The sequence below is a fragment of the Phyllostomus hastatus genome, unplaced genomic scaffold (genome assembly GCF_019186645.2).
Source record: "Phyllostomus hastatus isolate PE091 unplaced genomic scaffold, TTU_PhHast_1.1 phas_contig_148, whole genome shotgun sequence".
Classification (NCBI taxonomy): domain Eukaryota; kingdom Metazoa; phylum Chordata; class Mammalia; order Chiroptera; family Phyllostomidae; genus Phyllostomus; species Phyllostomus hastatus.
Genome location: NW_025333607.1, coordinates 11012538 through 11039548, shown reverse-complemented (window position 1 = coordinate 11039548; position 27011 = coordinate 11012538). Strand labels below are relative to the sequence as shown.

At 49.6% G+C, this 27011-nt stretch overlaps 1 protein-coding gene across 4 annotated transcripts in view; it reads left to right on the top strand.

Moving 5' to 3' along the window:
- The window catches only part of SMYD3 (SET and MYND domain containing 3), a 446241-nt gene that overhangs the window by 309507 nt on the left and 109723 nt on the right, over window positions 1-27011 (top strand). For all 4 annotated transcript variants that reach the window (XM_045861300.1, XM_045861306.1, XM_045861322.1 and 1 more), the window contains 2 exons: window positions 21456-21523; window positions 23319-23421. In XM_045861300.1, the coding sequence (XP_045717256.1) occupies window positions 21456-21523; window positions 23319-23421 (171 nt within the window). The remainder of the gene's footprint in view (window positions 1-21455; window positions 21524-23318; window positions 23422-27011) is intronic.

Genomic DNA, 27011 nt, shown 5'->3' with positions numbered 1-27011 from the left:
TGGAGCTTACAGTCCCATAAAAAGTGTTGCACAGTGGGTTTAGGACATGGGACCTCTCCGAATGGTACTTCCTCACTCTCCTTGGTTCCAGAGTTCTGCGGGCACCATGTAAACCACTGCCATAGGCCACGTGTCTTAACGTCCGGACACTGTTCTGAGCTGGAGGGGGAAAAATTGGAATTTCATGGGAGCGCTGAAATTTTCCATTGCTGACATAAACTCTTCCAGAAATACCAGGTAGGGGAGTAGGAGAATTCCTGCGTTTGAGGGTCCGGCTTGGGAGCTAATTAGAGACTTGACTGCTTGCAGCTGTGTGTCTTATTTTGCGTCTTATGCAAGCCGATACTTTAGTGAAAGGGTGAGAAGGAAATTTAGATCCAAAATGCTGACAAGATAAAATGCGCTGTCTAAAGACTCATTTCCCTTAAAAAAAAAAAGGTGATAACCCAGATATCTTCTCTTAGCCAGTGAATGTGGAGAAAGTGGAAAACTTTAGGAAATCGTTTGGTTGAAAATTGTGCTCCTGGGTAAGGGTGGACTCAGTTTACATCAGGATGAGCAGGCACAGCTCTGCTGAGAGGGGCGACGAGAGAAGCAGCCTCATTGTCGTGCCTGGGGGAGGTTTGAGAGACAGCCTATTTTGTAATTATCTTCCGTTCTTTTCAGATGCCCGCACTTAAACCTTATCTGACTCTGCCATTCCTCAGTGATTTTCAGTGTCATAGAATTTCAACTAATTGTGAGTTGATTTGGGGGAGAGAGTTAGATTTTTTTTTTTATGTTGCCATTTTAAAGGGTTGAATACCACACATGGGGGTCTTTGGCTTTGTGCGGAATATGTCCCAAGGCAGTTAGAAATTTCCAGATCTAAAAATGCTGTACAACGTGTAATTACTCCTTTTTCTGTCCCCGAGAAATGTAAAGTGTATTTGCAGAAGTGAAGTCATCCAGATTTGTAATGATTCCATAAATTCAAGATCAAAGTCGTTTACAAAGCTGATTTCTGACGAGGCTCTAGACTGACTGATGTACATCTTTCACTGGAACTGTTCGTTGGCTTTCACGCCAGGACCATTTGCAAAAGATTTTTGCCACTTTACCCACGTTACTGATCTCATTGCCGAGCACCGAGAATACCAACGCCCGTGAGTCACAGTCATTACTTAATGGGCCCTTCCCTGTGGACATCGACCTTGCAACAAGGAGGATGCATGTGTCTTTCTCAATCAAATCACGAGTGACTGCACATCCCTGCCTCTGCCGTCAAGCGTGGGCAGACACGCCAGTGTCAGGTCCGTGTGTCTACTGTGGTGCTGCTGGCTGAACTTTGTTTAAGTCAGTACCGATTCCCCTTCGGACTCAGCTTTTACCTGAATTCGTTTGTTTTCATTTTTTCTCAAAAGTTAATCCCGTCCAGTGCACTCAGATACGTAGATTTTACTCAGTCTTTTTTCCGCACTTATGACTGTTCAGAGAAAGGAGCCATCGGACAGAGCAGAAAGTGTTGGTACAAGATGGATAACAAGCAGGGGACTTTGGGTGCCGGGGTGCTGGATGAGAACCTAGAAGACGACGGGAAGACAGACAGGAAGCCTTTCCTAGCCTCGGAGCGGTGAGGCATCGCAGAGGCCGACTCTCTTCCCCGTTCATTTTACAAATGGGGAAACATGATGCGACTTCTCTCCCTAGTCACACGCTGGAGTCGGCACCCGGACCCAGGTTTCCCGACTGCTTGACCTGTGTTCTTCTTACTGAGTCGTACTAGCTTTGGCGAGGCCGGCCCATCTTCATCGGAAAGCCGTGACCGGGAGCAGTCTGGGGCGCTGGGAGATCGGGGCTGGAGTGCACGTGGGGGCTCGTCTGGCATCACCCCTCACTTTGTGTGAGGGGTTCTTCGCCACTCCCGCTGGGTCGTTACCTAGCTTCTGCCTGAACACTGGTTTGTGAGAGAGACGGCTTCAGATTTTAAGGACTTTCTGTCCTGGGGATCCCGGGTACACTCCCCTGGGATTTCCGTCCATTTGTCCCGGTTTTTGCCACTGGTGATGATGTCCTGTACGCTAGAGATACAAGATGAACTAACACATGGGTCCTCCCTTCCGGGAGTGACTTCATAGCTTAGTAGGGGGACCAACAAATACCATCTTTGCCATATATAACACACACCACGTTTTTGTACACATCATACATGGGATTATTATACCCATGGCATGTAATCATTGTACTCATGTATAATGTGCATCCTTATTTTTCCCTTAAAAATTTAGGCAAAAAAGTGCTCATTGTACATGGCAAAATATGGGCAAATGAGCAGTTATGGTCCAGCAGGACAAGTACTGCAGAGGGTGTGTGTTTTGCTCTGGAGGAGAAGAATCTAAAGTAGACTGCAAGGTGAGGACAAAGTTCCTGAAGGAGAGCTACCTGAAGGAGCTGAATTTCGGACGAGGAGCTGGATCGATGAAGCGAGGGAAAGGGGCTTTTCAGACAAAGGGAAGAGCCCATAGAAAGAAGCAGATTCATTCGCCAGCACAGCTTTGGAGGACAGTGCGATGCTCTGGGCGTCTGGAGAGAGGGAGGTTAGGGCAAGTGTTAGGAGCGCAGGGCGGGGAAGAATGTGCAAGCAGGCTCCAGGGCCTTCCTCGAGGAGCTGTCTGCGTCGTGTGTGGCTGAGTTGTCCAAGGAGTAGTTTACGGCTTTCATCCTACCTAAGGCGCCTTCTGATGTAGCTTGTCCTGCTTCGGAGTCTGAGGATACGACACCACTATTAGGCTTCCCTGAGTCCCAGTCTCCTCGTCTGTAAATGAGAGTGACGGTAACTTCTTCCAGCTTTGGCAGAGGTCGAAGAACATCTGAAAGCACTACGGATAGCTCCTGGCTCACTGTAGCTATTAAAAATGTTGGTTTCCCTTCTTTTCCTAAAGTCTCTGTGATGATTACGTCCTAAGTCCCTGCCTTGGCTGCCACGAACTCTAACATTCTCCTGACTTTTTCTTGCAAGGAGCCTATCATTTGTACCTAACCACACAAGGCTACACTTTGGAGTGAATTAAGGCCAAAGTAAAGATTTTCCTCATTACCTCCTATGCTTGAGAGAAAAAGTAATTAGGAAGGTAAGTTACGAGTTTTCCAGATATCCTGCGTTTAGCACGCTGAGAGAGTTAGATGCTGACGGTCCCTGGCAGAGAAAGACAAAAAGACCAGGGGAGCTATCGGATTTGACTGAACTATGTGGGGGAGATAGTGTCGATATGACAGATATTTTGTTTGAAGAGGGATTTTTGAGCCTGCGCAAATGTAGCAGCAATATGTCTGGAGCGCCTGCCCAGTGCATGTGAGCTAAAGCACATGGAAGGAGTAGGGCAGCCCAGGAAAGACACAGAGTGTCAAAGGGTTGAATTATTTGTGGTGAAACCGTAGCTCAAATTAGACCAGAAAAGGTATGTCCAGAGGCAAGTGGAGTTAGAGAGGACTGGCCACTCCTGGATCCCTTCCAAGGGTCTTTTCGGAGAGAGGCGAGGAGAAGAAGAAGGTAGAAGAGAAAGAGGAGTCCACTGGAGCCATGGAAAGGAAGAGGAGGATGTAATTGCGGAAATGGAAATGAAGGGAAGGGTGATATGTAGGCCTTATTTGTGTATCTGTTATGTCTAATGTGTCACAATAATTCACCCCTCCCTCCCTCCCTCCCTCCCTCCCTCCCTTCCATGGAGGGCTGTGCACGCGCTAAGTAGTTTGGTCTAAATTACGACTGCGGTAAAATGATGATGTCAAGTCCAAGTGAGATGAGCTTCTGTGAGTAATACTCCATTTCGTGGAAAGACTTGTGAATCATGACGGCCTTTTCTTTACCTTCGACTTTAATTCCTTTTGATTATTTTCTATACAAATTGTTTTGAAAGTAATTGGCCGGCCCTGCAGATAAACACGCACTCATCTGGCTTGGTGCGATTCGTCTTCCCCCACATCCTCACCCACAGCGTTATCTTGCGGACTCGTTTCTATTTCTGGAAGATGGGAAATCGACTGATAGCACGCCGGGAGGCTGATCCGCGTCCCGGGGACTTGGTTCTGCTGAGGAGCTGACATCCCGTGTGTTAAAAAGGCGGTGAGCAGGGTGGCTCTGCTGCCTGAAGATGGGTGTGCAGGGTTCAAAGCGCGGACACAGTGGGATACACGCGCTGCTCTGCAGAATGCCGGCGTCACTGGCCAGGGTGGAGATGGGTAGGCAGAGAAGGGGATCAAACTGTCACTTCCTACCACTGACCGGGGAGCCTTCCCAGGTGTCCCGGGCAGACTCACATCGAGAAGAGTGGGGGTAACACGGAAGGTGGAGGAGGAGAGGAGGGGGAGGGAGAGGGGTACAGGCAGAGAGAGGGTGGATTCTTGTGAACTGAAGTGGTTTACAGGCACTCAGAAGGAAGGAGGTAGAATTGATGCCGTCAGAGATAGCGCTCTGCCGGCCTAGCTGGTGGGAGATACCCCCGCATCACAGTCGTGGTTGGTTCCCTCACTTGTCTCGACTCAGACGATCTGAGTTGCCAGTTCACCTGAGTGTCGGTCCGCTGCCAGCCTTAGGGGCTCGCGTGGCTTTGTGAGTAAATGTCCCAGATATTGGCCGAGCATCTGTGCACATGCTGGGCTGGGGGGTGGGGGGGGCAGTGATGAATCACCTACACTTTTTTCCTGAAGTCCATTTATCCAAAAAAATATGTATGGTGGGCCTACTACGTGTCAGATACAGTAGTAGGTACAAACACAGAAAATACCATGGTTTGATCAGTAGCCAGCTGGTAATGAACGTTTCGGGTCATTCGCAGTTTCTTCCGTTTATTTACAAACAAGGTCACTGTGCACGCTCTCCTCCCGCCTGCCTCCCGGAGCTCGTTTGCAGGAGGTTCTCTCGGGTAGTGAAAAACGAGTGAACTGCAGCGACGAGCCTCAGCACATGTGCATCTTAGGGACATATTGTCAAGCCAGAAAGGAAGAACAAAAATAAACACGAACGATTTGCAATAGTAAATATAGTTTGATTCCATTTGTAAGAAACCAGAGGCATTCAGAACTAAACAATATGTTGTTTAGGAATACATGCATCTGGGATAAGACTATCATAAGAACGAGGGAATAAGAAACACAAAATGAAGATAGTAGTCACCCCAGCAAGATGGAGAGCGGATGGGAGGGGAGGGAGCACAGTGTGTATTGTATTGTTTGACTGGTACTCAAAGGGGCACGTGATTTCTGTTTATTTGGTGGATGGTAGGTAAATGGAGCCTTGACACACACTATGAATATTATCATGTACAATATACATTAAGTATTATATTTATATTATAAATGTATAGTTAATTTCTTAAACATTTTAAAAGCAAGATATGGATCATGACCTCAGGGGCTTTGTGGATTTTTGAAAAACAAATGACCTGTAAGCATATAAATGTCAGAAGTGCTCAGGACATGTGAGTCAGTGATGTTCAGTTGTTCCAGTCTCGTGGCAGAGATTGATTTTTATATAATTAGCCTCAATTCCAAGTAGAATGTGGGTATATTAGGTATGAATGAAGCACTATGAGAGTTTATAGAAGCAAGATGAATAGAAGAGCTTCTTGAAAGGGGCGTCATTATGGCTGGATATGGAAGGGTGAATACAACTGTAAGGAACGTGGGTAGCGATCGGAGTGTCTTTTTAAGAGGGAGCGCTGTGAGCAGAGAGCGGAGACCCCACGAGCCGAGGGCGTGCCTGAGGAGCGGCGGGGAGGCGGGGGAAGTGACGTGTACGGGGGTGTGTGGTGCCGCGGAAGGGCAGGGTGAGGGTAGACATTCTCTTTTTAAAAAGCCCTCGCTGAGGATAGTTCATTGATTTGAGAGAGAGAGAGACATCGATGGGTGGCCTCCCGAATGCCCCCCACTAGGTGTGTGCTCTGACCAAAGATGGGACCTGCCACTTCTGGGGGCAGGGGTGGCGCTGCAACCAACTGAGCCACCCGTTCGGGGCCGAGGGTAGACACTCTTTACTGTCAGGTGGAAGAATTTTGTCTTTAGCAGCCACTGGGTGGACCTCATATTTCTCTCTGTCTGATGGCAGTTTGAAGACCGGGTTGGAGAGAGATGGGGAGGGCGGCGGGGGCGGGGCAGATCATGAAGGGCTCAGGGAGCAGCGGTGGAAACGGAGAGAAAGGGGTGAATGTCAGGGGTGACACAGAGATGGGGCCTGATGGGTGATGGAATTGGGGATGATCTGCCCCTTTATGTAGCTTCCCTTTTTGCCTGGGTTCTACGTGGACTCCTGCATCGGTCTCATCTTGACAAGCATCTTTGATTGATTATTACCATGCAGTAAGCAACTCAGCACAGGAGTTACCAACTGCATGTTAGCTAGCATCTCTAAAACACTTCTCTGGGAAGGAGTACAAACACTACAAACACTACAAACACCCTACAAACACTTTGACCTCTACAAACATTTATACCAGGGCATACTATATAAAGACTAAGGAGAAACATACTTTTTCTAATTCAAGTGTTCATTTATCAGGACATGGACCACTTATCTGCGACTTGATTGCATCAGTGAGCTAACATGTAAAAGTACCTGATTACTACATGTCGGTTTCTTTTTCCTTAAAATATTACATCTATTAGCTATTTTATTTTTAGTTATTCAGGGTAAAGAGGATTATCATGTTCCGAAAAGTTGAACAGAAAATCCGTTTATCGTTTCGACAAAAATCAGTGTTGAAGACCTCTCTGAAGTTCTGTTATGCTTCAGTAAGGACGCGTCACTAAAGGTTTGCTCCTTCCTGGGTGTCGGACTCGCAGGCCGAGTTCGTGAGGCGCAGCGCTGGGGGAGCAGGCCGGACTAATCGGCGAATGGCTTCGGGAAGTGTAAGCAGGGCGTTCCTGTTTCTGTCCATGTTAGAAAACTTGAACCCAAATTGTAAGCTTGTGGGGTTTTTTTTTCCTCTTGAGATTTGCTTTCCTTACCTTCTCTCTTCAGAGTAATATCCTGAAAAATATTTTTAGTTAATTTAAAGATTTCTGTGTGTTGGAGTCCAGTGTGCCAATGTGCAGGCAGGTTTCCTAACGAGGTAAACTTAATTATGGAAGAAAAAAGACAGAATCTCAGTTTGCTTTTTTCCCCCTGATATATTGGTAATAGTTTGTTATGATGGAAGATGTGTAGTTATCTTGAATTCCTCTGTGAGGAAGCCACACCACCTTACCCACGGGTGTTTGTTCGATCACTTTCTGGGATGTTCGGGGATCTCGTGATTCCATGCCTACCGAGCTCCTTTGTTTTAGATTCCTACGGCCTCCTGCTTAACCTCTAATTGCTACCTGCTACGGCTGATGACCGCCTGTGTGGGAGCAACCCCGCGTGTTCCTAAAGCTGAAGCTGCTTAGTCTTCACTCTGACCCTGGCCTGAGTAAGTGCAGGTGGCTGGATGCATCCTGAGGCTTTTGTTGGGGCACGACACCCTGCACGCAGTCGAGGGCATCTGGGAAGTTCAGGCTCATTGTCCTGGAAGGCGCTGTCACATCTCTCCGCTGCAGCGCGTGGCCCGCTCCTACCTGCCTTGAGCTCAGCAGAGCCTGGGTCTGTCTGCACCATGCGGTGAAGCGTGGCGTGTCAGCTTGCAGTGGGTGGAAGAGGGGTGCCTTTCACTGGCCATCAACGGGAGCACCTGGAGAGCTGGCAGTGCAACCTTCCCCAGTTAGACTGCTTAGAGCAACGGGGACCGTGGGGCCCAGGAGCCAGCGCTCTCCCCACTCACCCCGTCCCGCCCTCTGCCTCTGAAGGTCGCCTTTGTGATGCGCTGGCCGGAACCGTCATCGGGCAGCCATGCAAAGCCATTGCATGTTTTCCTGCTCTTGTCCCTCTTTTCTTGTCCTTCACAGCAATCCACATACCTAGTGACAGTCAGTGATTCTCAAACTTCTGTTCCTCGTGGGGCTTTGTAACATTTTTGTTGTCAACTCATTGTTCCCGTAACCTTGGCTTTTTATGCCTCGTTTTTTCTCTTTGATTCCTGCTCCGTTTCCCAAAGTTACCCATGTGTCAGTGTTGTAGGGAGATCTTTTATTGACAATGCTTTGGTTTGCTCTTCCCTTTCAAGTAGGCTTTACAATAGTCATCTTTATTTAGGGGCGTTTCTGTGTTATTGTCTGTGAAACCAACATTCCATTGATAATGTACACTTTTGTTTTCAGAAACAGCAGATGAATTCTTATTTGGACTGTTGTGCTTTTTATTGTCCCTGAACTTAAAATTGGAAACCTCACATATGCAAATTCGGTTATGCTTGCTGTAATTATCAAAGTCTGATTCCTGTAGCGAGTATGTTCTGTTTTGCATTTAGATGTTGTAGGAAATGAGGACAGAGGATGAGCAAAATCAGGCTGGAGGCAAAGAGAATCATTTGGAATTTCATTTTTTTACTCGAAATAACAAGTGTGTAACCCACGAGAAGCAAAGCTTGACTGTGTGTGGTAGTGAGCAGTGGGGTGGCTGTGGACTCGCACAAATCAGGAAGGGTTCGGGTGTTCCTTTTTCGGGGAGACGTTAGTGAGAGTGGCCGTCAGGAAGGGCAGTGCCAGGAAGCAGTGGGTTGGAATGGCCAGACCACGCGCAGCAGACTCTGACTTGTCACTGTTAGGACTTGTCTACAGCTGAGAAAAATAGCTCGTGTGCGTCCCTATCAGATGACCATTGTGTGGATAATGCCCTACCAGGAATTTGCATAAACGAGGAACACAGTGGGCTCTTGGCCACTGAGCTCCGGCTGGGGTTCAGAAGATCGCCCCGTCTTTGGAGTGCAATGCAGAAACAGCGTGACTGCTTTTCTCCAGTGCCTGCATAGTTTCTGCACGTGTCTCTAATCTCTCCCTCTAGCTCCCTTCTGTGTTCGGTGGTCTGTAGCCCATGCTCTCGATGAGACATAGCCCTCTGAGGCGCGTCACGCTGACAGTAAATGAGTTTGAATTGTACTCGCAGCCTTTCTCCCCACACTCTCCTCACCAGTGCTTTCACTGGGCCATGTGGTAGGTGGGGAAAAAAACCATGTGAGCTTGGGTTTTAAAGTAATTTAAATTCCATTCCAAGGGAAATTACACTGCTTAACTCACTATTGAAAGAAGATGTTGGGAACATTTCTGCGCATTAAGTCACCTCCAGAGGATAGCCGAACTTGGCAAGGCCGTGGGCTTGGCACAGGCAGCACACCTCTCATCCAGCCAGGGCTGCAGTTGGGGTTTCGAGTGACTTACGACGGTCTGTTCTTCTGACAGCGGCTGCAGAGCCTGGTGGAAACAAAGACCTTCGGGTGGTAGCGAATGCCCAGAGTCTGGGGGAGCGGCCCAATCTGTTTAGCAGAAGAGGTTCTAAGAGACGGGGGGCAGGGGGAGGTGGGTGGTCTGAAGCTCGGGGCCTAATGTGGCCCTGGCGACACAACATTTTGAACTCAGACACATGGCACGTAGCTCACGACAGACGTTCTTCCAGGAGCCTGCAGGTAACCATAGCGATACTGTATTGCATTGACTTCCAGGTGCGTGTTTGTCCACAGTTTTACGTCTCTGACGTTGGGAGCTGTCGTGCAACCGATGTCCTGATGTAGTTTGCTCATGGTGCTCCCGTTGGTACGTGACATGACGGTGCATCTCCTGCTTCCCGAGTGTGCCCGACACTGGATGAACTGTGGTCGTAATAGTGATTTTACGGCTGTTGATTAAGCTCCCTGTGTGCCAGCAGCCATTCCAAGGCCGCATGTAGTATCATTAAATATTCACAATTTGGACGGTTTACAGCTTTCCGGTCAGTTCTGGTCCTTTGTTTCTGGGGGTCTTCCTAATCACAACTAATTGGCGTACAGTGTAGAAATGGAGGCACATCCATAACTGAGCCCATTTCGCCTCACATAAAAATGCTGGTCCCCTGATGTTTTCAGATGTGACCCAGTGGGAACGCAGAAGGCATCCACAGAACCAGGGAAACCATCACTTTATTTTGGGGGGCTGGGGTGGGAGGGTTCTTTCCAGTTCTGTCTTTGATGGTTCCGTGTACGAGTCCCCACAAGGGCTGCGACAGTCCCACGACAAGGTGTCACGACTTCATTCTCTCCCTCTCCCTTTAGCCACTGGCTCTTCTGTAGCCGATGGAACCTTCCAGCCCACACTGGGGCGGCCCCAGTTTGGGAATGGCGGCTGACTGCGGCTGGACGAGGAGTGAGTGGGAAGTTCAAAGGCGTTCACACCTCCTAGCTGGTCCTCCGCAACCCCCCGCCATCCTCCGAGCGACTGTTCAGAGGGTTCGGGGGCCAGTGCACCTCCCAGAGCCGTGGCAGCGCGGCAGACTCGGGAGTTTCCAAGCTGATCTGACGGATTGGGGTGCCGCCCTGCATTATCGCAACCCGGGTCTTGACAGAGTGACTTACAGAGAAATACAGCCCAAAGGAAAAATCATCTTGGGCCAAAGGAGGCTAACATTTATCAGAATTAGAGGGAAACATGACATCTTTTATACTCTATCTCATTTAGGTCGCTAGGCAAAATAAAAAGGTCAGTTTTTCCTCCTTCCTTCCTAGTGTTTAGCCCTGCGCCTTGTATATAATAGGCCCTCCATAAACGAATGGCTGGGTCTCTGTTTCCGAAGGCCCTGGAGCGTGTCGCGGTGTTTCTGACCTTGCCTTTCACCTGAACCCCCTTGCCCAGTCTGTCCTATGTCTCGGTCCTTGAGAACCGAGTTGTCTACCGAGAAGGCCATTGTGACAAGCCGAGTTGTGGTGACGTGGGAGAGCAGGTGGACATGTCGCCTTAGGATCATGTGTTGATGTCTCCTGGCCTTCCCTTCCTCGTCCTTAAAGTAACAACACTGTACTCGTGGCTCCCTTGTGGGGGGTGGAGGACCGGAAGGTAAAAGAGTGAAAAGTGCTTCAAAATGTCGCCCATAGACATGTCAGGTGTTCCTCTCAGGAGGTACATTTGAGTTTCGTGAGGGCTGTGCTTTGTAGAAGACAGCGAGTTTCACGGTGTGGCCTTTTCCAGGTGGCCTGGGCAGGTGGGCTCCCACGTAGGAGACCGTTCTGCGTGGCATGGGCCCAGCTCCCACTCAGAGATGCACAGGACCCACGCCCATGTCATGTGCTGAGAAACCCAATAAACGCTGGTCACGGCAAGGGCCAAGGCTTTTGCTCCCCTTGAGAGAAAAGCCATGCTGTCCCTTTTCCTCCACCAGACGTGGTAGTCCGTGTGAATGTCTCATTTCCTCCAGAATGACGTGGACACCGCGGGCCGGTGTCTGCATCACTCACAGCGTCTGGAGGCCACCACTTCTCGGGCGGCCCCTCTTCAGGGTCACCATCACTTGCATTTGACCCTTCTCGTATCTCCTTTCTGGTTCTTTGGAGAAAAATTAAACCGTGGCCCTTTAGTCTCGAATACTGCTGTGCAGTCTTCCTCTTCTCCACGCCCAACGACATGGAAGAGAACGGGACGCATGTCCGAGGTTCGTAAGTCTCTTTAAACCGAGGAAGGAACGCAGTGGGTGTTTTGTTCCACGTGCTGTGGTGCGACCCTGTGTCCCAGCTCCTTTAAATTCCCAGTGCTCAGTCTGCAGTGTCCGCTGTTGTCAGAGGTCACCACCGTCAACTGTGACAGTCAGTGTGGTCTGTCCAGGTATTAAGCCGATGCCAGTTTCCTTCAGTCTAAGGAGGAACATTGTTGGAATCTATAATTAAGTCAGTATCTTCTCACACTTCACATACAGAATAAGTTTGAGCTAAACTTGGGATTCCAGGTTCCAGGTTCCTCCTTTGGCGGGAAGTGGGGTCTCTTCAGGGGCCTTCCCTGACCCACCCCCGCCGAGCTAACGACCCCCTGCTGGCCACCCGGACAGCTCGAGTGCGTGCTGGTCTCCGGGTTGCCGAGGGTGGGGTTCTCCCCGTGACCCTTGTCTGGCTCCACACCCTGGTCGGCAGGGTTCTGAGTGAGTGTGTGTGTGTTGCAGGAAGGAACGGAGAGGGGGGAGAGAGAACGGAGGGAGAGAGAGAAGATCATCAAGAGAACTTTTATTTATTTATTCATGATTGCTTCATAACGACAATTGCCTTTGTTAATTAACAGTTCTATGTAGAAGTCCCAAGGCTAACAAAGTCACCGATATTAAATACACTCAGTCCACAGTCACTCGTTCTGCAAGCATTTTCCGAGCGCACTCAGTGTGTCAGACCAGTCGGAGCCATGGGGGGAAAAGAGGAGAGTTTTTGCCCTCTCGGAACTCAGACAGGAAGGAGTACCCGGATGTGGGAGCGGGTGTGTGGACAGGCACTACAGTGCCACCAGCCGGAGAGTCTCCCGCCCCCCCGCGGGGCAAGTCCAAGGGCCCCCGTGGGAGACGAGTGGGAGCTCAGTAGATGAAAAGGGAGGGGCAGTCTCGGCAGAGGACTGGCCCACCCTGCAGAGACAGGGAGCTGTGGACAGTGGACACCTCAGAGGGCAGCACGAGAGGGCAGGCGCTGGAGAAGAGACTGGAAGACTCGGTTGGGACCAGGTCCACTCTCAGCCACCAGCCTCTCCCTACAGGCCAGCGCTTGGCTGTCTCTTTAAAGACCATGCCTCTGCATTGCTTCCTTATTCAGGAGTCCCAGGAAGAGCTGGTCAGAGTGTACTGTCAGCAGGGCAGATTCCAAAATAAAGGATGTGTTTAATCTGTTGTTACAGATGTCCTCCTCTGTTCACATATGATGAACTCTGAGCAGGCCGAGGGGCCTCCCTCACGAACCTCTGTAGTGTGCTGGAGTTCTATGTAGTCTCCAACTCAGGATTCTGGTCAGGACAGGGGCTGGGAATAGCAACCATTGATACAGTCCCCGTGATGATGAATTTAAATGGTGCCAGAAGAGAGGACAGATGACTCACCTGTGTCCTTGCACGGACGTCCCAGCAGTCTGCTTTGCATACCTGGCTGTCTGCCGTATGTGAGAGCGGCTGAGCAAGCGGGGAAGGGCTGATTGTGAGTGTCCTAGAGAGGGCTGGGTGGGGTGGGGATGGAGCCTTGAGGTGGTGATCCCTTTTCTCTCTCGCTTCCTGCCCTGTCTCCGAAAAGGAAGGAATGCACGCTGACAGATCACAAGAGGGACTACCCAACCCCAGAGCCTCATTTCTTGCAGCCTCTGGGCTGTATAGTGAGAGTTGTCATTCCCTCTACTTTGGCCGGTGTTCTTCCTCCTTTGGCTGCTGCCTGCGTGGGTCCTCGGGCAGTGCCCAGGGGTGGGGCAGGCAGGAGCAACCACGGAAGGACTGACCCAAGAGGACTCCCTCATCTCCTGCCACTGCCCGCTAGGGACAGCCCCAGTGCGAGTCCCCGGAACACACTCGTGCCGGCCCAGGCAGCGTGTGGGGGAGGCGTGCACGCCTGACCTACTAGGATGTGGAATCTAGGCTTCTGGGATTTCACTCCCCGGGATGTCACGTGTGATCAGGATGACAAACGCTCTCCTGCCAAAATTTCTCCCGGAAGGACCAGTCACCTGAATTTCTGTGTAGCGAGGGCAACCTCAGCTCACACTTGAATTTCTCTTTCGTGTGGGGATTACATCAAGCAGTTGGTTAGTGTTCAGTTTTGTCTTTCATGTGGAATGTTTTTCCGTGGTATTCTTTTCTGCATTAACCGGATGGAAAAACCCAGAGGACTGGAGCCCGCCGTGTCCACGTCAGCCTGGGTCAGGGGATGCCCACCGCCCGCAAACTGCAGTTAGGGACCGAGTGCTGGAGCTGAGGGAGACTGCAGCAGAGCGTCCTGGCGCTGCCCGGGGGTGGGTCGGCTCCAGTTTCATGGGAAGAGAATAATGAAACTCCATTATCACGAAGAGAACATTCTCAGAGATTCAGGCCAAACAGAAGAATCTTTAAGTGTGACCTGTGGGCGAAAGTTAAGTTCATTGTGATAATAAGCTTTGTGGGGAGGAGTGTAATGAGATGAAATTAAAGGCTTCTGGCAGCTCCAGGGAAACCTGCAACAATATCCTGTAATGAATTATTGAGGAATATCACAGTCATTCTGAGCCTCGGGATGGGGTGTGGGAGGAAAACTCAACAATGGAAACCACGGTGCAGAGCTTCACACTTTGTGCGTGTTCGACAGACACCTGTAGTAAGGGCTTGTTCGTCAGCGTACAAGGAGGTGAGATGCCAGGTGACATCCTCAGGGAAAGAACAATGGGCGGATTTGTCACTGTCCTTCCTGTTTTGCTCTCTGTTCTCAAGGGTGATTGTTTAATATACAATAAGTTCAGCTATGAGTAAAGAAAGCCCTTGGAAAAATGAGAATGTGGGTAGGTTTTAGAAAGCAGGCATGTGGTCTAAAAAGGCTTCATTCTGTGAGTCCTCATTTGCTAACAACATCTGGTCGTTTGACCTTGGGAAAGATGTAAAAAAGAACCACAATTTTGTGATTGCTATTCCCTCACTGGTGATATTGGCCTTGATCATTGATTTTAGCTTCAGCAGGTCATTGTCGAGCACTTTGTGTGTCTAGCATGCACTGTTTGTGGCCACGGTTGAAACATGACCAACACCGTTGCCGTTCTGGAGACGGTACCTGGTGTGCCAGGTCCAGAGAACGCACTTCCACGTATATTGTTAAGTGGGATGGATAAAGAGCTGTTCTCCTGTAAGATTACTTTTTTCTTACTTAGTTTGTATTGTAAAATACATTGCAAAATCTTAAATAATATTCATAGTTTATAAAGAGAGATTTTTAATTTTCCCATTTAACAAGTTAGTTTAGTTTGCTTTGAATTAGTTTTGTACCAAAAAAAAAAAAAAGCATCATTTTCAAATGAATATTTTTGGCCTGGACCTCAGAGAGCAACTGGCTTTCATGATGTGATGTTTACCATTCTTATAATTTACTCTGGGAGAAGCAGGCTAATTAGATGTTGTGATTTTTTGTTCTGCTTCTAAGTGACGAGCTAAGAGAGAAGGTTTTAGCTGGCTAGGTGCAGGTACATTTCAAATAACACCGTGGAGACATTAATAATTGTCATGCCATCTGCTAAAAATAAGATTATATAGTCATATATTCTCTTGTTAACATTTTCTAAATACTAGAAATGTTTTGAGGTGCTATGTAAGAATTTCAGGCAGGTAAAAGTTATTGTATGGAGCATCTTGAGTCAAATTCATTGAGTTCTCATTTTTATGTTCCTCCTCCAACATCCTTGCTTGCTATTGTTAACCACTGGTTTGCAAATGAGGTAGCCTCTGACTGAGTTACCCTGGAAAAGTCCAGATAATGCCACCTGAGCAAGGCCGCCATGGGACCTCAGTCACTTGCCACCTCGTCCTGCAAGCCCGCTCGCTGACACGACACCCAGGCTCTCCAGATACCTCCTGACAAGGGAAAATACATTGTGGGAATCATTTCATTTATTGGTTTTTTAAAACACTGAAGTGGAAACAGATCCTTACTGTTGTGAGCTCTCTAGAAACACTTGTGAGCATCCTGGGATTTGTGATTTTGTCATTTGGGAAACGCCACCTTTTCCCTCCTGAGCTGGCCTCCCTCTGTGGTTGTCCAGGTTGGAGAGTGCAAAGCCTCGGTCTTCGGGGCCAGGGAAGACGGCGGGTGAGTGAGCAGAGGAGGAACGGGTGTCGGGGGGGCGGGGGCTGATCTGAGTCACGAAAGGTGGATGGATAGGGGATTATCAGTTCTAGGAATAAATGGGGAGGGGCAATTATTTTGTATGAAAACCTCTCCTTTGGGTTTCCATGCCTGACCAAGTCTTCCTCCTTCTTTCCTTCTGTCCACAGAGCTTGAACTAGATGCAGTGAGTGCCCTTTGGAAATTTACCTTTTGTGTCTCTAATTAACGAGCCCTGAATGTCCAGAGTTCTGTTTCCTGAACATTCTACTGGTGCTTTAAACAGAGAAATTAGAAAGGAGTTGCAGATGGTCCTTGAAGAAACGCTGTATTTATGTTCAGAAACTTGAGTTCCCTTTTATTTGTGTGTGTGCATAGGCAAATATATATATACATATATGTATATACACACACACACACATACATATACATATATATATGAAATAAAAAGCATCCTTTGAAGTAGGCTAGAGGCCAGCAAAAGCTCTTTGCACACAGACCGACCACTTTGTAAAAATCAGCGACTAGGGGAGGGGCCGGGAAGTGGATGGCTTCTTCTGTGATTGGGTAGACTTCTGTTCTGAACGGGTTGTATTTCTTTTGGCTGTTCAACTTGCCCATTAAAAGGTAAAGTATGGAGGTGATTTTTCCCTTGTGGCTCAATATATCTACTGCTACAATAAAAGACTTCCAGTTTAGAAAGTTTGAGGAAAAAATGTGAAATTTAAACACGAATATAAAGTAACTCTCTGAGGGATTCCCTTTGTGTATTGTGTTAATTACTACAGGAGAATATTTAACCTCGGAACCCAAGTATCAGGTTCTGGACCTAGAACCTGAACCAAATCCCTAACAGTTCCTAAGAACTTGGTTCATAGAATACTTTAAATTTCACTTTAGTTGTTTTCACAAAATATAGCAGTTCAGTGACTCCTTGTACTAGCTCACCAAATTTTTATCATCTGGGAAGTTTTATAGTGTTATATAAAGGTTTTTGGCCATCTCATAATAAAAATTATGAAGAGTCGACATAACTTTTTAATATCATATCATGGGAAATATTTAAAAAGTAATACTCAAGGTTAGTATTTAGAAAGCATTGCTTTTTTACTGAAATACAGCAGTCCCCCATTATCTGCGGGGGTAGGTTCCAAGACCCCCAGTGGATGCCCGAAACCACGGACAGTACCAAAGCCTATTACACCCTGTTTTCCTGATACAAACATAACGATGACAACGTTTAATGCCTTTTCCATCTTAGCAAAGAGCTTACCACACACCGTGGTCACAACTCTTGCAGTCTGAGGTGCAGCTGCACAACTTGCGTGGGTTTGCTTATCCTTTCACAATGTAATGGATAGAGGAATCGGTCTTAACTGTGGGTCTTAGTAACTACAGCATGCAATTTCCCCCCATCCTTGTTCAGTTGAGAACTTTCACCTCTTCCCTTAGAAGGAGCACTTCATGACTTGTCTGTGGCGTGTCCGAATGGCCATCCTCACCACATTTGTGCTTTGGGGCTGTTAGGAAGTGAAATAAGGGCGACCAAACTCGAGCACCGAGAAGCCCAAACAGTCCACATGACAGCAGAGACAGCTACCCGGTGGCCAGTGGGTAGGCGGGTGGGCGGTGCATGCAGGACGGAGACACTGGGTGAAGAGAGGGTTCATGTCCTGGGCTGGATGCAGCGGGAGGGGAGGGGGGTGCAAGATTTAGCATGTGGGTTGTTTAGTTCTGGGATTCTCCATTGGATGGTTTTGGGTTGTAGTTGGCCACAGGTGACTGAAACCATGAAAAGCAAAACCATGGGCAAGGAGGATGCTGTAGTGCCATTAATAAGCTTTTCCGTCCATCTCTGTGTGATGTATTCACTCACTAACTGTTCAGTTTGTGCAGTTTCCTAAGAAATTGTTTATACAGAGACAGTAGTATGAAAAATATTTAAGCTTTTTTTTCTGGGTTGTATTTACATTCTTTTATTTTTTGGTATAAAGAGCAACTCTTTTCACGTATTCATTTCAGCATCTATAGACTATTATATCCTGTTCCTTCATTTAATAAAAAAAGAGCTACCTCATATCCACCATCGCCATCAGCTCTGTATGTCACAAGTATTTCCTGCGGTAGTTTTCTGAATTCAGGCAATGCTGAGTGGAACCAATACTTTTAGTGAAAGTGGGAGTAGGCAAAAAGTCAAATTTTGATTCACTGGCTCAGAAGCACTAGCACATCACTCCTCTCAGAATCGTAACAAATGAGGGGTTCGTGAACTAGAACTTTAAAACATCCCGCTTCTATTGTGGAGAGGGGCGGAAGGAGAGCAGAGGGGTGACAAGTTGATAATAATGAAGATAGGAAAAGAAAAAGCAGGTGAGAAGGGGAGGAATAAAAGGAGACGATGCAAGAGGAATGACAGGAAGGGGCCATATCAATTCACTCATTCATTTGCAGATATTTCTCTTGTGCCCCATGTGTGAGACTCTGGGGATTTTAAACAGAGAACCAAACTAGTCTTTTTGCTCTTCTGATGGGTAACATTGTCATCCCGCCCACTGGACTGGTGGGAGAGCGGGTGAAACAAAAGCTGGACTGGAACAGAGAGAAAGGAGGGACAGGCACGAGCAGGGACTCACAGAGACCAGATGCCTGAGGAGCGGAGAGATGGAAGATCAACTTCTACTCACTGCTCTCCCTGGCACCGCCACACCGCCCCACCTCCCCTCTTCCACACCTACACAGCACCTGGGTTTCGTTTCTAGCATCTTCTCTGATCCTGTTCTGGAGAATGACCCTCAGGGCTCACCGAGGACCACACCCACGCAACCATCCATCTGTAAGAAATAGACGTTTATTAGTCCTGTCCCTGCGCCCGACTGTGGTGGACACGGAAATACCGTGCTAACCGAAACAGTCTTCGCCTCCTGAGTGTTGCACAGTCTGGCTGTGTGCGGTGTCGCGTAAACGGGCAACAAGGATCCCGGGCGATAATAAATGCTGCCACAGAGAGGTAAAAGGCAGCGAAGTCTGGGGGCTGGGTGGAGTTTCCCGGAGGAAGAGAAAGCCACGTGGACATTTCCCTGGTCAGCGCTTCCTTTTTAAAACTTCCTTCAGAATAAGCTCATTTGGTAAAAACCTTTAATTTGCTTCACACTTCAAAAAATTTTTTTTTCAATTTTCATTTGACTTGAAAGTTAGCAATTGAGATCTCTTGGACCTGGTTTTTCATTGGTGGATTGCTTCAGGTAAATTCCTGATTATACTTTGAAAATATGTATTAAAATTTATATGCCCCCCCACTCATACCCATTTTAAAAGTTTAAAGTTACAAAAAGAAAACACAGGATTTTTTTGTTCTGCATTTTTACCATCCATTTAACACACAAATACATGTGGGCAGTGCACTGTTTCAACTTAATGTGAAACAGAACCCCTGAAAGCAGTTTAACTGGCGTGTGTCTAAAATATGTGTGTGTGCACCAATTTAGGTCCCGGTTTGAAGCTGCAGTTTTATCAGACTTCGGGGGAACAGTGCCAACTCCTGATGGGTTGCACTAGATTTCACAGGAGAGCTCTCTGGAGCGGGGGAAGTCTTGGAGGACTCCGGGCCTTTTTATACTTTAAGTTCTTTCACATAAACCTGATTTAGGGAAGTTCGTTGTTGCTGCTTTCCTCCTTACAGGGACTTTACAACAAGTCGCACCCATGTACACCATGGGCTCACCTCAGGTCTGCAGTGGCCTCTCCCAGTCTCCTCCAATGCGCTTTGCTCTGTTTTGTCCTGGGCTTCTGTCTCCAGCCCTCTCTGCCCCCCGGAGTCCAGTTGCCCTTTCTCGGGCTTGGCCTGGATGTCTAATGGGCCATTTCAAATTTCATGTAACTTGGAAACAAAACTGTAGGACCTCCTCCTAACTCCCTGCAACCAACCTGTTCTTTTTGGCCATTTCTTTTTAAAAATGTGTACCCAGGCTTAATAAAGAACCTCCTTTGGCAAAGGCCAGGAAGACACAGGGTGCCAGCGGTGTGTTTTCTGGCTCGGGGTTGCTGTCTGTGCCGTGGGCACCAGGAGTGGTGGCCAAGGACCCTGTCCAGCCTTGGTGTAGGACATCAGCTCCAGGTTTTGACCCGAGACCCGCCGTCCTGTGTCTTGTCCGGTTGTGTGGCCTGAACTCCGCTCTGGATCCGTCGAACTGGCAGCAGTGCTCAGAAGTGGCCCAGCCTCCTGCGGCGTCGCTGTCCTGCCTTGTGACACGGACCTGGGATTTTCCCTCCGCAGCCACAGACCAGGGTGCTGTTGCTTCTCTTTCTCTGAGAATTGCACAAAGCTCTTCTGTAAATGGCAACTGCAGTCTTCTTGCTCAGGCCTTAAACTTGAACCTTGACTCTTTCCATTCCCCTTAAGCAGCCCATCGGCAAGTCTGTTGGCTACCACCCACTTCACCCCACTTGGACTGCCACCAGGATCCAAGCCACCATCATCTCTTGCTGGACTGTTACCCTGGCCCCCTAACCATTCCCTCTGCCGCCACCCTTGTCTCCCTGTAGTCCATTCTCTGCACCATGGCCAGAGTGATCCTTTCACAATGGAAGTCAGATCCATTCTCCCCTTGGCTCAGAACCAACCCGGGGCTTTCTGCTTTTCAGCATAAAATCCAAACGTGGCCCTAAGCTCCCGTGTGACCCAGCGGCCTCTCTGGTCTCCTCTCCTGCCCCTCTTCTTACCTCCTCTGCTTGGGCCGCGCTCACCTTCCTGCTGTCACTCCTGCCCCAAGAACATCCCCCCCCCCCCCCAGGGCCTTTGCCCTTGCTCCTCCTCCTGCCATGGACTTCTGTCACCCAGACAAGCACATGTCCCTTTCAGGTCTCTGCTGAAATGTCACCTTCTCCTAAGAGCTTTCCTGAGCACTGTCCTCTGTCCCTTTACCTGTTTCTTCCTTAGCATTGATCCGCATGTGACATGTTTCTGTCACTGAGTTTTATCTGTCTCCCCCACTAGAACTTAAACTCCATTAAGGCAGGGTGTTTTTTTTTTGTTTGTTTCACTGCTCTGTCCCCAACACTGGCCTGAGGCATGGACATGTGGCCAGGACCTGCATTTTCTTGTTCCAAGTCCAGTGCTGTTTCCGTGAGTCTGTGTGGCCTTCCATGGGTTTTAAGTTCCTTAAGCGCAGTGAGAGCTAGCATCTTGTATTTCTTTTGCCGCCCTCCCCCTGCCCTCCAGGGCAGAGGACCTCGCCACATGCTCAGTGAGGGGTTCCCTGGGCCTCGTAACTGCCTCGGCTGGACTGGGTGACTTCCAGTGCTCGCTGTGGTCTCTCATCACTTGAGTGCAGACTCGGGGTGCACTTCCCCCTTTCCGGGACTTAAAGACAGGCTGCTGTTTGTTCCCTGTCCCATACACAGCAGCATTTGGAAACCGCAGGCAGCTCCAGCAAGAAAAGCTGGCATGGAAGGGTCCCCTTCTCAAACAATAGATGATCTGGGTTCTGAATTTTCAACATGTTGTGTAGCCACGTAACTTGATGTCAGAGGAACAGACCGAAATACGGAGGCCCGGTGCTATGTAAGGCTGATGCTTTTTACAGGGTGTTGGTATCGCTGTACTTAACCACCCGCGTTCACACAGAAAGTGCGTCCTGGGCATGTTCTTCTGTGAGTGAAAGAGCATCCAGGTTTGGCTTGATCTTATCTCTTCCAAAGCTGCTACTAATACGCCCCTAAAATTTGTTTTGAAAATGTTGTTCTCTTGCCAGCGAAGTGTCTCAGGTGACTCTGGTAATCCTGATCATCCCTCTTTGTTTTTGTTTTTTCTTTTTTACAGGTACTCTGCAATGCTTTCACCATCTGTGATGCGGAGATGCAGGGAGTTGGTGTTGGCCTGTATCCTAGGTATGTGGATGGTGTTTCGTTTACTGGAAGAAACAACTTTCATTCCCACCCAGCCCTCCAGCCTTTTGGAGGTGGTGAGAAAGTCTGTTGCAGCAGCTAGTTCAAGAGCCAGTCTTGGAAGCTGATTATAAACGACAAGGAAACAACTGTATTGCCCCACGTTGTCTGCTAGGGCAGTGATTTTCAACTGGTGCGCCTCAAGATTATGTTTAAAACACGCCATACCTGACTCTCGGGGCTCTGACCTCTTCTCCCTTAGACTGTCGTATAAAAAAATGACAACAGCCAACACAACAATAGCCATCTGGTATAAACAATCAAAATTATACCTATTTTTTCAGTCAGATCAGCAAAAAATATATTTTCTGGTGTGCTGCAGAATTTTCGCAATTAGCTCACGTGTGTCATGCAGTAAAAAAGTTGAAAATCGCCGTGCTGGGGTACTCACGCAGAGGCAGACTTCAGACCTAGATTCTTGTTCTCGGGAACTTTGGGTGAGAAGTTGGGGCTTGTGGGTGCTAAGACACTGCCACGATGAGACTTGGTCGCTGCTCTCCCCTCGGCCCTGATCTTACCCCAACCTCCCAGGCCGAAGCGCTCGGTCATCCCACCAGACCCACCGGGCCGCGACACTGCGGTCCGTTTTGTCTTGTGACTTAGCACCCTCGAGCCCTGTTGCTGCGGGAGGCCAGAACACCGCCTGTGGCTGCAGTGACCTTTGCCACCGAGCTACTGGACTGTCCTTCCGCAGGCTCTCCAGTCACTCCCAGCCGCATTTTGTTTTCACGTCGTTAGGGGCCAAATACAAATACAGTCTTTTTATAATCAACTGTGAGTCTGAGAATTCCTCCTCTTCTCTTATGCCTCAGAAATGCCCTAAACCACAGGCCCATCATTGCTGGTCCTCAAAAGGCAGTAACGTGGAATGTTCCAGCACTTCAGACCACCCGGTTCAAGTTCAGTCACCAGTACTGGTTGTGTGTCTGTGGGCACATCATTTAACTTCCATGTTACCAGTTTCTTCATCAGTAAATGGTCCTCATAAGATTGTCATGATGATTACATTTGATACACATGCCCAGCTGCTAAGAAGTGCCTTCCACACAGTAAATGCTCACTTCCAGCTGCTCTAATCATTGTCAAATATGGAGGCAGCTTAAATCCACCCCCTCTCCCAGATGGTGACAAATGCCCCTGGAGGTGATGCGATCACTGGGCCACGACCTGGAAGGCACCAGGATCTGGTCAGCAGACAGCCTTGGCTTTACGTTTAAGAGCAAGTTCTCCTAGTGGTTCTTCATCATAGCTGTGGGTGTCCCAGCAGAGGCGGGCGCCCCTCCAGAGGTGCCGGACAAATGAGGGGCCCCGTGGGCAAGGCCAGGGATGTGTTGCCTGCAGTGATGACCGCTGCGTCCCATGACCTCCCACAGATTCTCTCTTCTCAGGTCGGTTTCTTTCCTGTTGTCTTACCGGGCTGTCTTAGTTCCTGGTGTCTAATGGCACAACTACCTCCTCCCCACCGCACCCCTAAGAAGGAATCAAACATGTTTTTATTCACAGACCTCCCCAGTTAGCCTCCAGTTTGGGGAGTGTTTCAGATCCTGTGAGGCGGGCTTGTGACGCGTCTGTGGACGCCCCGAGGACTCGGTCTCCGGTGCACTGTGAGCCTTACCTGTCCCCTGCCCCCAGGCCGAAGTGTCTCTCCCCTGTTGTATTCATGAAACTGAGATGTTTGACTCTGTGCTGAGCCGTGACGGTCTCCCTCTTTATTTTTTTTTCTTTTTATTCCCTCCAGTATGTCTTTGCTCAATCACAGCTGTGACCCCAACTGTTCGGTTGTGTTCAACGGGCCCCACCTCTTACTGCGCGCCATCCGAGACATCGAGGCCAGAGAGGAGGTAAGGAACCCACGGTCCCCCTCCTTTCCCATCAGAGACCCTCTCAGTGTGACCCGTCCCTGAAACCAGTGAAAAGCTGAGGGACAGCTTCTCATTGTCCTCCTTCCAGGCAGAAACCATGTGACCTCAACCCTGCAACCAACTAAACCCATTGTTACTTCTAGATTACAGATAGGCCAACTTTTTTTTAAAAGCACCATCTTCCTGGATGCTGACAGTCCCTACTATATTCGTGTGTGTGTGGGACAGCGTGTGTGTTTTGCACACATGACAGTTCAGTGACCTCTCACATTTCTGCAGCTGGTTGTCATCCTCCCCTGGGACGAGAGTCAGTGGCTTACTAACGCCTGAGGCCACTGAGCACATTTTGATGGCGACCCGTTTTTACCCTTTCATTAAGAAAGCAAACAAGCTTTTGGGTGTCATCGGGCCCTCATAAATTTACCAGCGTATCTGTGCACTTGTTCAAGCAGAGGTGGGACGGGACACAACCCCCTGCGGTGCATTGGCCTTGACCCTTGCAGTTCTGCGGACTGTCAGGCCAGCCTCTTTGATGAGCAACTTTCTCAGAAGTCCAAGGTCTGCAGATGGGCTGCCCACCTGAACCTGCACAGGGTTTGCACGGTCACTACCCCGAATTCTGGGTTATGTATGCTTATGCTTCATAGAACCCAGTTTCCTTCTGCCTTCCAATGTACTGAAGTGGATATTTATTGCAAGGGAAACAGTATCATAAGATTTTATTGCATTTAGGCGGCACTCAGCCAATAAAGCCTAAACTCAGAGGTGCCATATTTTATGTAGACAAGGGTTTGGCTGTGATAAGACTGCCTCCAAACCGATTTTCAACGGGATAAGCTGTCGCTTATACAGCTGCTTACTGAATTTCCGCCTTTGGGACTGGGTACGTGGGCTATCTGTCAACAGTCTGGGGAACTGAGGTTTTTGTTCTGGGCCATACGTGAAGCGGTTCGGGGCAGGTAAGAAAGGGGACTGCTACCCACTTCCGGCACGTTGGTTTCGGAGCTGAGAGGTGGTGCTGCTGTGGGTGATCGTGATTACGATGTGATGAGGATGATGGCGTTGTTTCGGGAAATGCTATAAAAGCACAGGTTACTTGATAAGCAAACAGAAAACTTACTAGACATGATTGGAATTTTCAGAAACAGCAAAGAAATTTTCTGACGCCTAGTTTTCTAGGCGTGGCTGCCAGCCACCCTCCCCAGTCGGTTTTTCATTTAGTTGCAAACTCGCCTTGTCTTCTGGTGCTTGTTTCACTTCTTCACGCCCTTCTCTTTCCCCCTCTGGAGCGCCTGGCGAACCCTTCCTCTCGCCTGACACAAACTGGTTCTGCCCGGCGCCACGCTCTGCAGCCGCCACTGTTTCCCCCCGCGGTTCTTGTCAAAGCACCTTCTCGACAAAGAGAGGGCTCCCCCCGAGCCCTTCGTAGACCAGCTGGTTCAGGGGATGTTTCCCATACCACCGTGTGTCTCGGTGCATGACGCCGTCTCCGCGCCTGGTGCCCGCCGTCTCTGCCTGAGGGTTCCCTTCAAGCCCTCTCAGACACGTCTCTTCCAAAAAGCTTTTCCCAGTTGCCCGAGTTAAAGAGAGCCCTTTCCCTCTGACGTCTGGGGGTTGTTACTATTTCTTGGCACTCATTCTGGCCCTTTCCATGACATCTCTGTTCAGCCACAAGCTTCATGGGGACAGGTAGTGGGTGTCTCACTTCTGTGTGTCCTTTCATACTGAGCACTGCGCCTTGTCCCCAGGAGTCATCAGGCACCCCTTGATGACTTGACTCTCTGTTCCACAGAGTGTACCAGAGACACCAGCAGCGCCTCTCGTTGGGGGCAGTGTCGGCCTTCCTTCCGGTGGAGCACCTGTTGATGGTGTGGGTCTGTTGCCCCATTGGATTGGGGTCCCCCGCTCAGTCCGTGCCGTAGCCACCCCCAACACCTAAAACCCATCCTGCACGTTTCTAACTGCTCCCTTGGGGCAGAGGTAGGGGAAAAGGAGAACCATGAGAAAAGGCATTAGGAGATTGATTAAGAGGCGTACTTCCTTCTTGTTGTGCAAATATTTCCTTTAGTTAAGTTGGCTGAGGAAGTAAATTTGGTGTATTTGAGTCAAGCCTGCAGTGTGGTGCACCCTGGCATTGCGGCGTTGTTTCGGAAACGCAGCAGCGTAGCTCACTGGTACAGACTGCAGGGTGCGTGGAGAAGTGCTGGACCCAGTAAGGCAGGCAGAACATGAGCTGGGAGGCCCTTGGGGGCCCTTGTCCCACAGGCAGCAAGAAACCCCCAGAAATCTGCCTGTGGAGGAGGACGTGGTCGGATTTGGGCTTTAAGATGATCTCTCCCAAAGCCACCTAGAAGATAAAGGGAGACTGCAGGCGGTGGGGGTGGGGGGGCACTTAGCTGCCTGCCCCACAGTCCTGGTGCTGGCCCCAAGCAGCCCCAGATGGCGAGGGAGGCCATGAGAGTCTGTCCATTGGGCTCAAACGAATACCTGGGCTCCTGCTGCCCACCCGCTGCCCGGCACAGTCGTGCGTGAGTTTTGGCCCTTGTGATGCAGTGTTGGGTGAGTCGAGCGTGTTTCTCTGGTGTGGCGTGTCTCAGATTAGTTGTCCTCACACCGGGCACATTGTCATCGCCCAACAACTGCTGCCAGTTGATTGGATCTGGCAGCAGGGGCCGCCGCCGAAGGGCCGCTGGGCTGGACTGAGAAGTAGTGTCCTAGAGTTAGCCCAGGAGGGAGGACGGATCGGCTCCCTTTCCATCTCGCTGCATGGAAGGAACCGAGGACGGGAGACCCTGACGAAAGAGGAAAGGTGTGGATACCGCCCCAAACTTATTAAGGGGCTGTTTTTGAAAGTGGGCTCAGAAGTGGGTTGTTTGGAATTTGGGACACAGTGTTCTCTGTGAATAGGAGGCGCTTGCCTGACAGGCCTTCGCACCCTGGAGGCAGCCCTGGCCTCAGAGCACGAAGCAAGAGAAAAAGATTTAGGGAATTAGCAAGCGGTCGTGGTCTGGGTGGAGGGAGCCCAGTTGTCACAGACGCTGCTTAGCATGGGCTCGAGTGTTTTAGGTGCCACAGCGCTGGGGCGGCTCCTGAAGAAGCGGCCCCCCATGCCTCCCCCCGCCACCCCAGCCCCCAGAAGCACGGGCAGCAGCTGTGTCACTGTAAGAAGAGTAGCAGGCTCGAGTCAGAGATGTGGGCGCTAACCCCGGGTGTGTCCAAGCCCGTTGCTGGCCTGCCCTGTCCTGTGCTGCCTTGCCTGTCCAGGTGGGCGCCTGGCCCCTCGCAGAGGCTCAGCAACGCCCCGTCTGCATTTCCGAAGGGCAGGAACCCTTGCTTCTGCGTGTGGAGCAGCCTGTTATAGGTGCTGAATGCGCGAGAAGCTAGGGAGAGCCAGCCAGCCAGATGAGGCCGTGGAGGACCTGACAGCTCTGGCCGGCCAGGCCACGTCTGCTTCCCCGCCGGCTGCCGTGGGAGGCCCTCCGAAGCTGTGTTCACTGTCCGAGAGGATGGCCGTCCTGCCAGGCCACGCGCTCAGACGCGCACCATCGTGCGTCGTGGCCCTGAGGTGC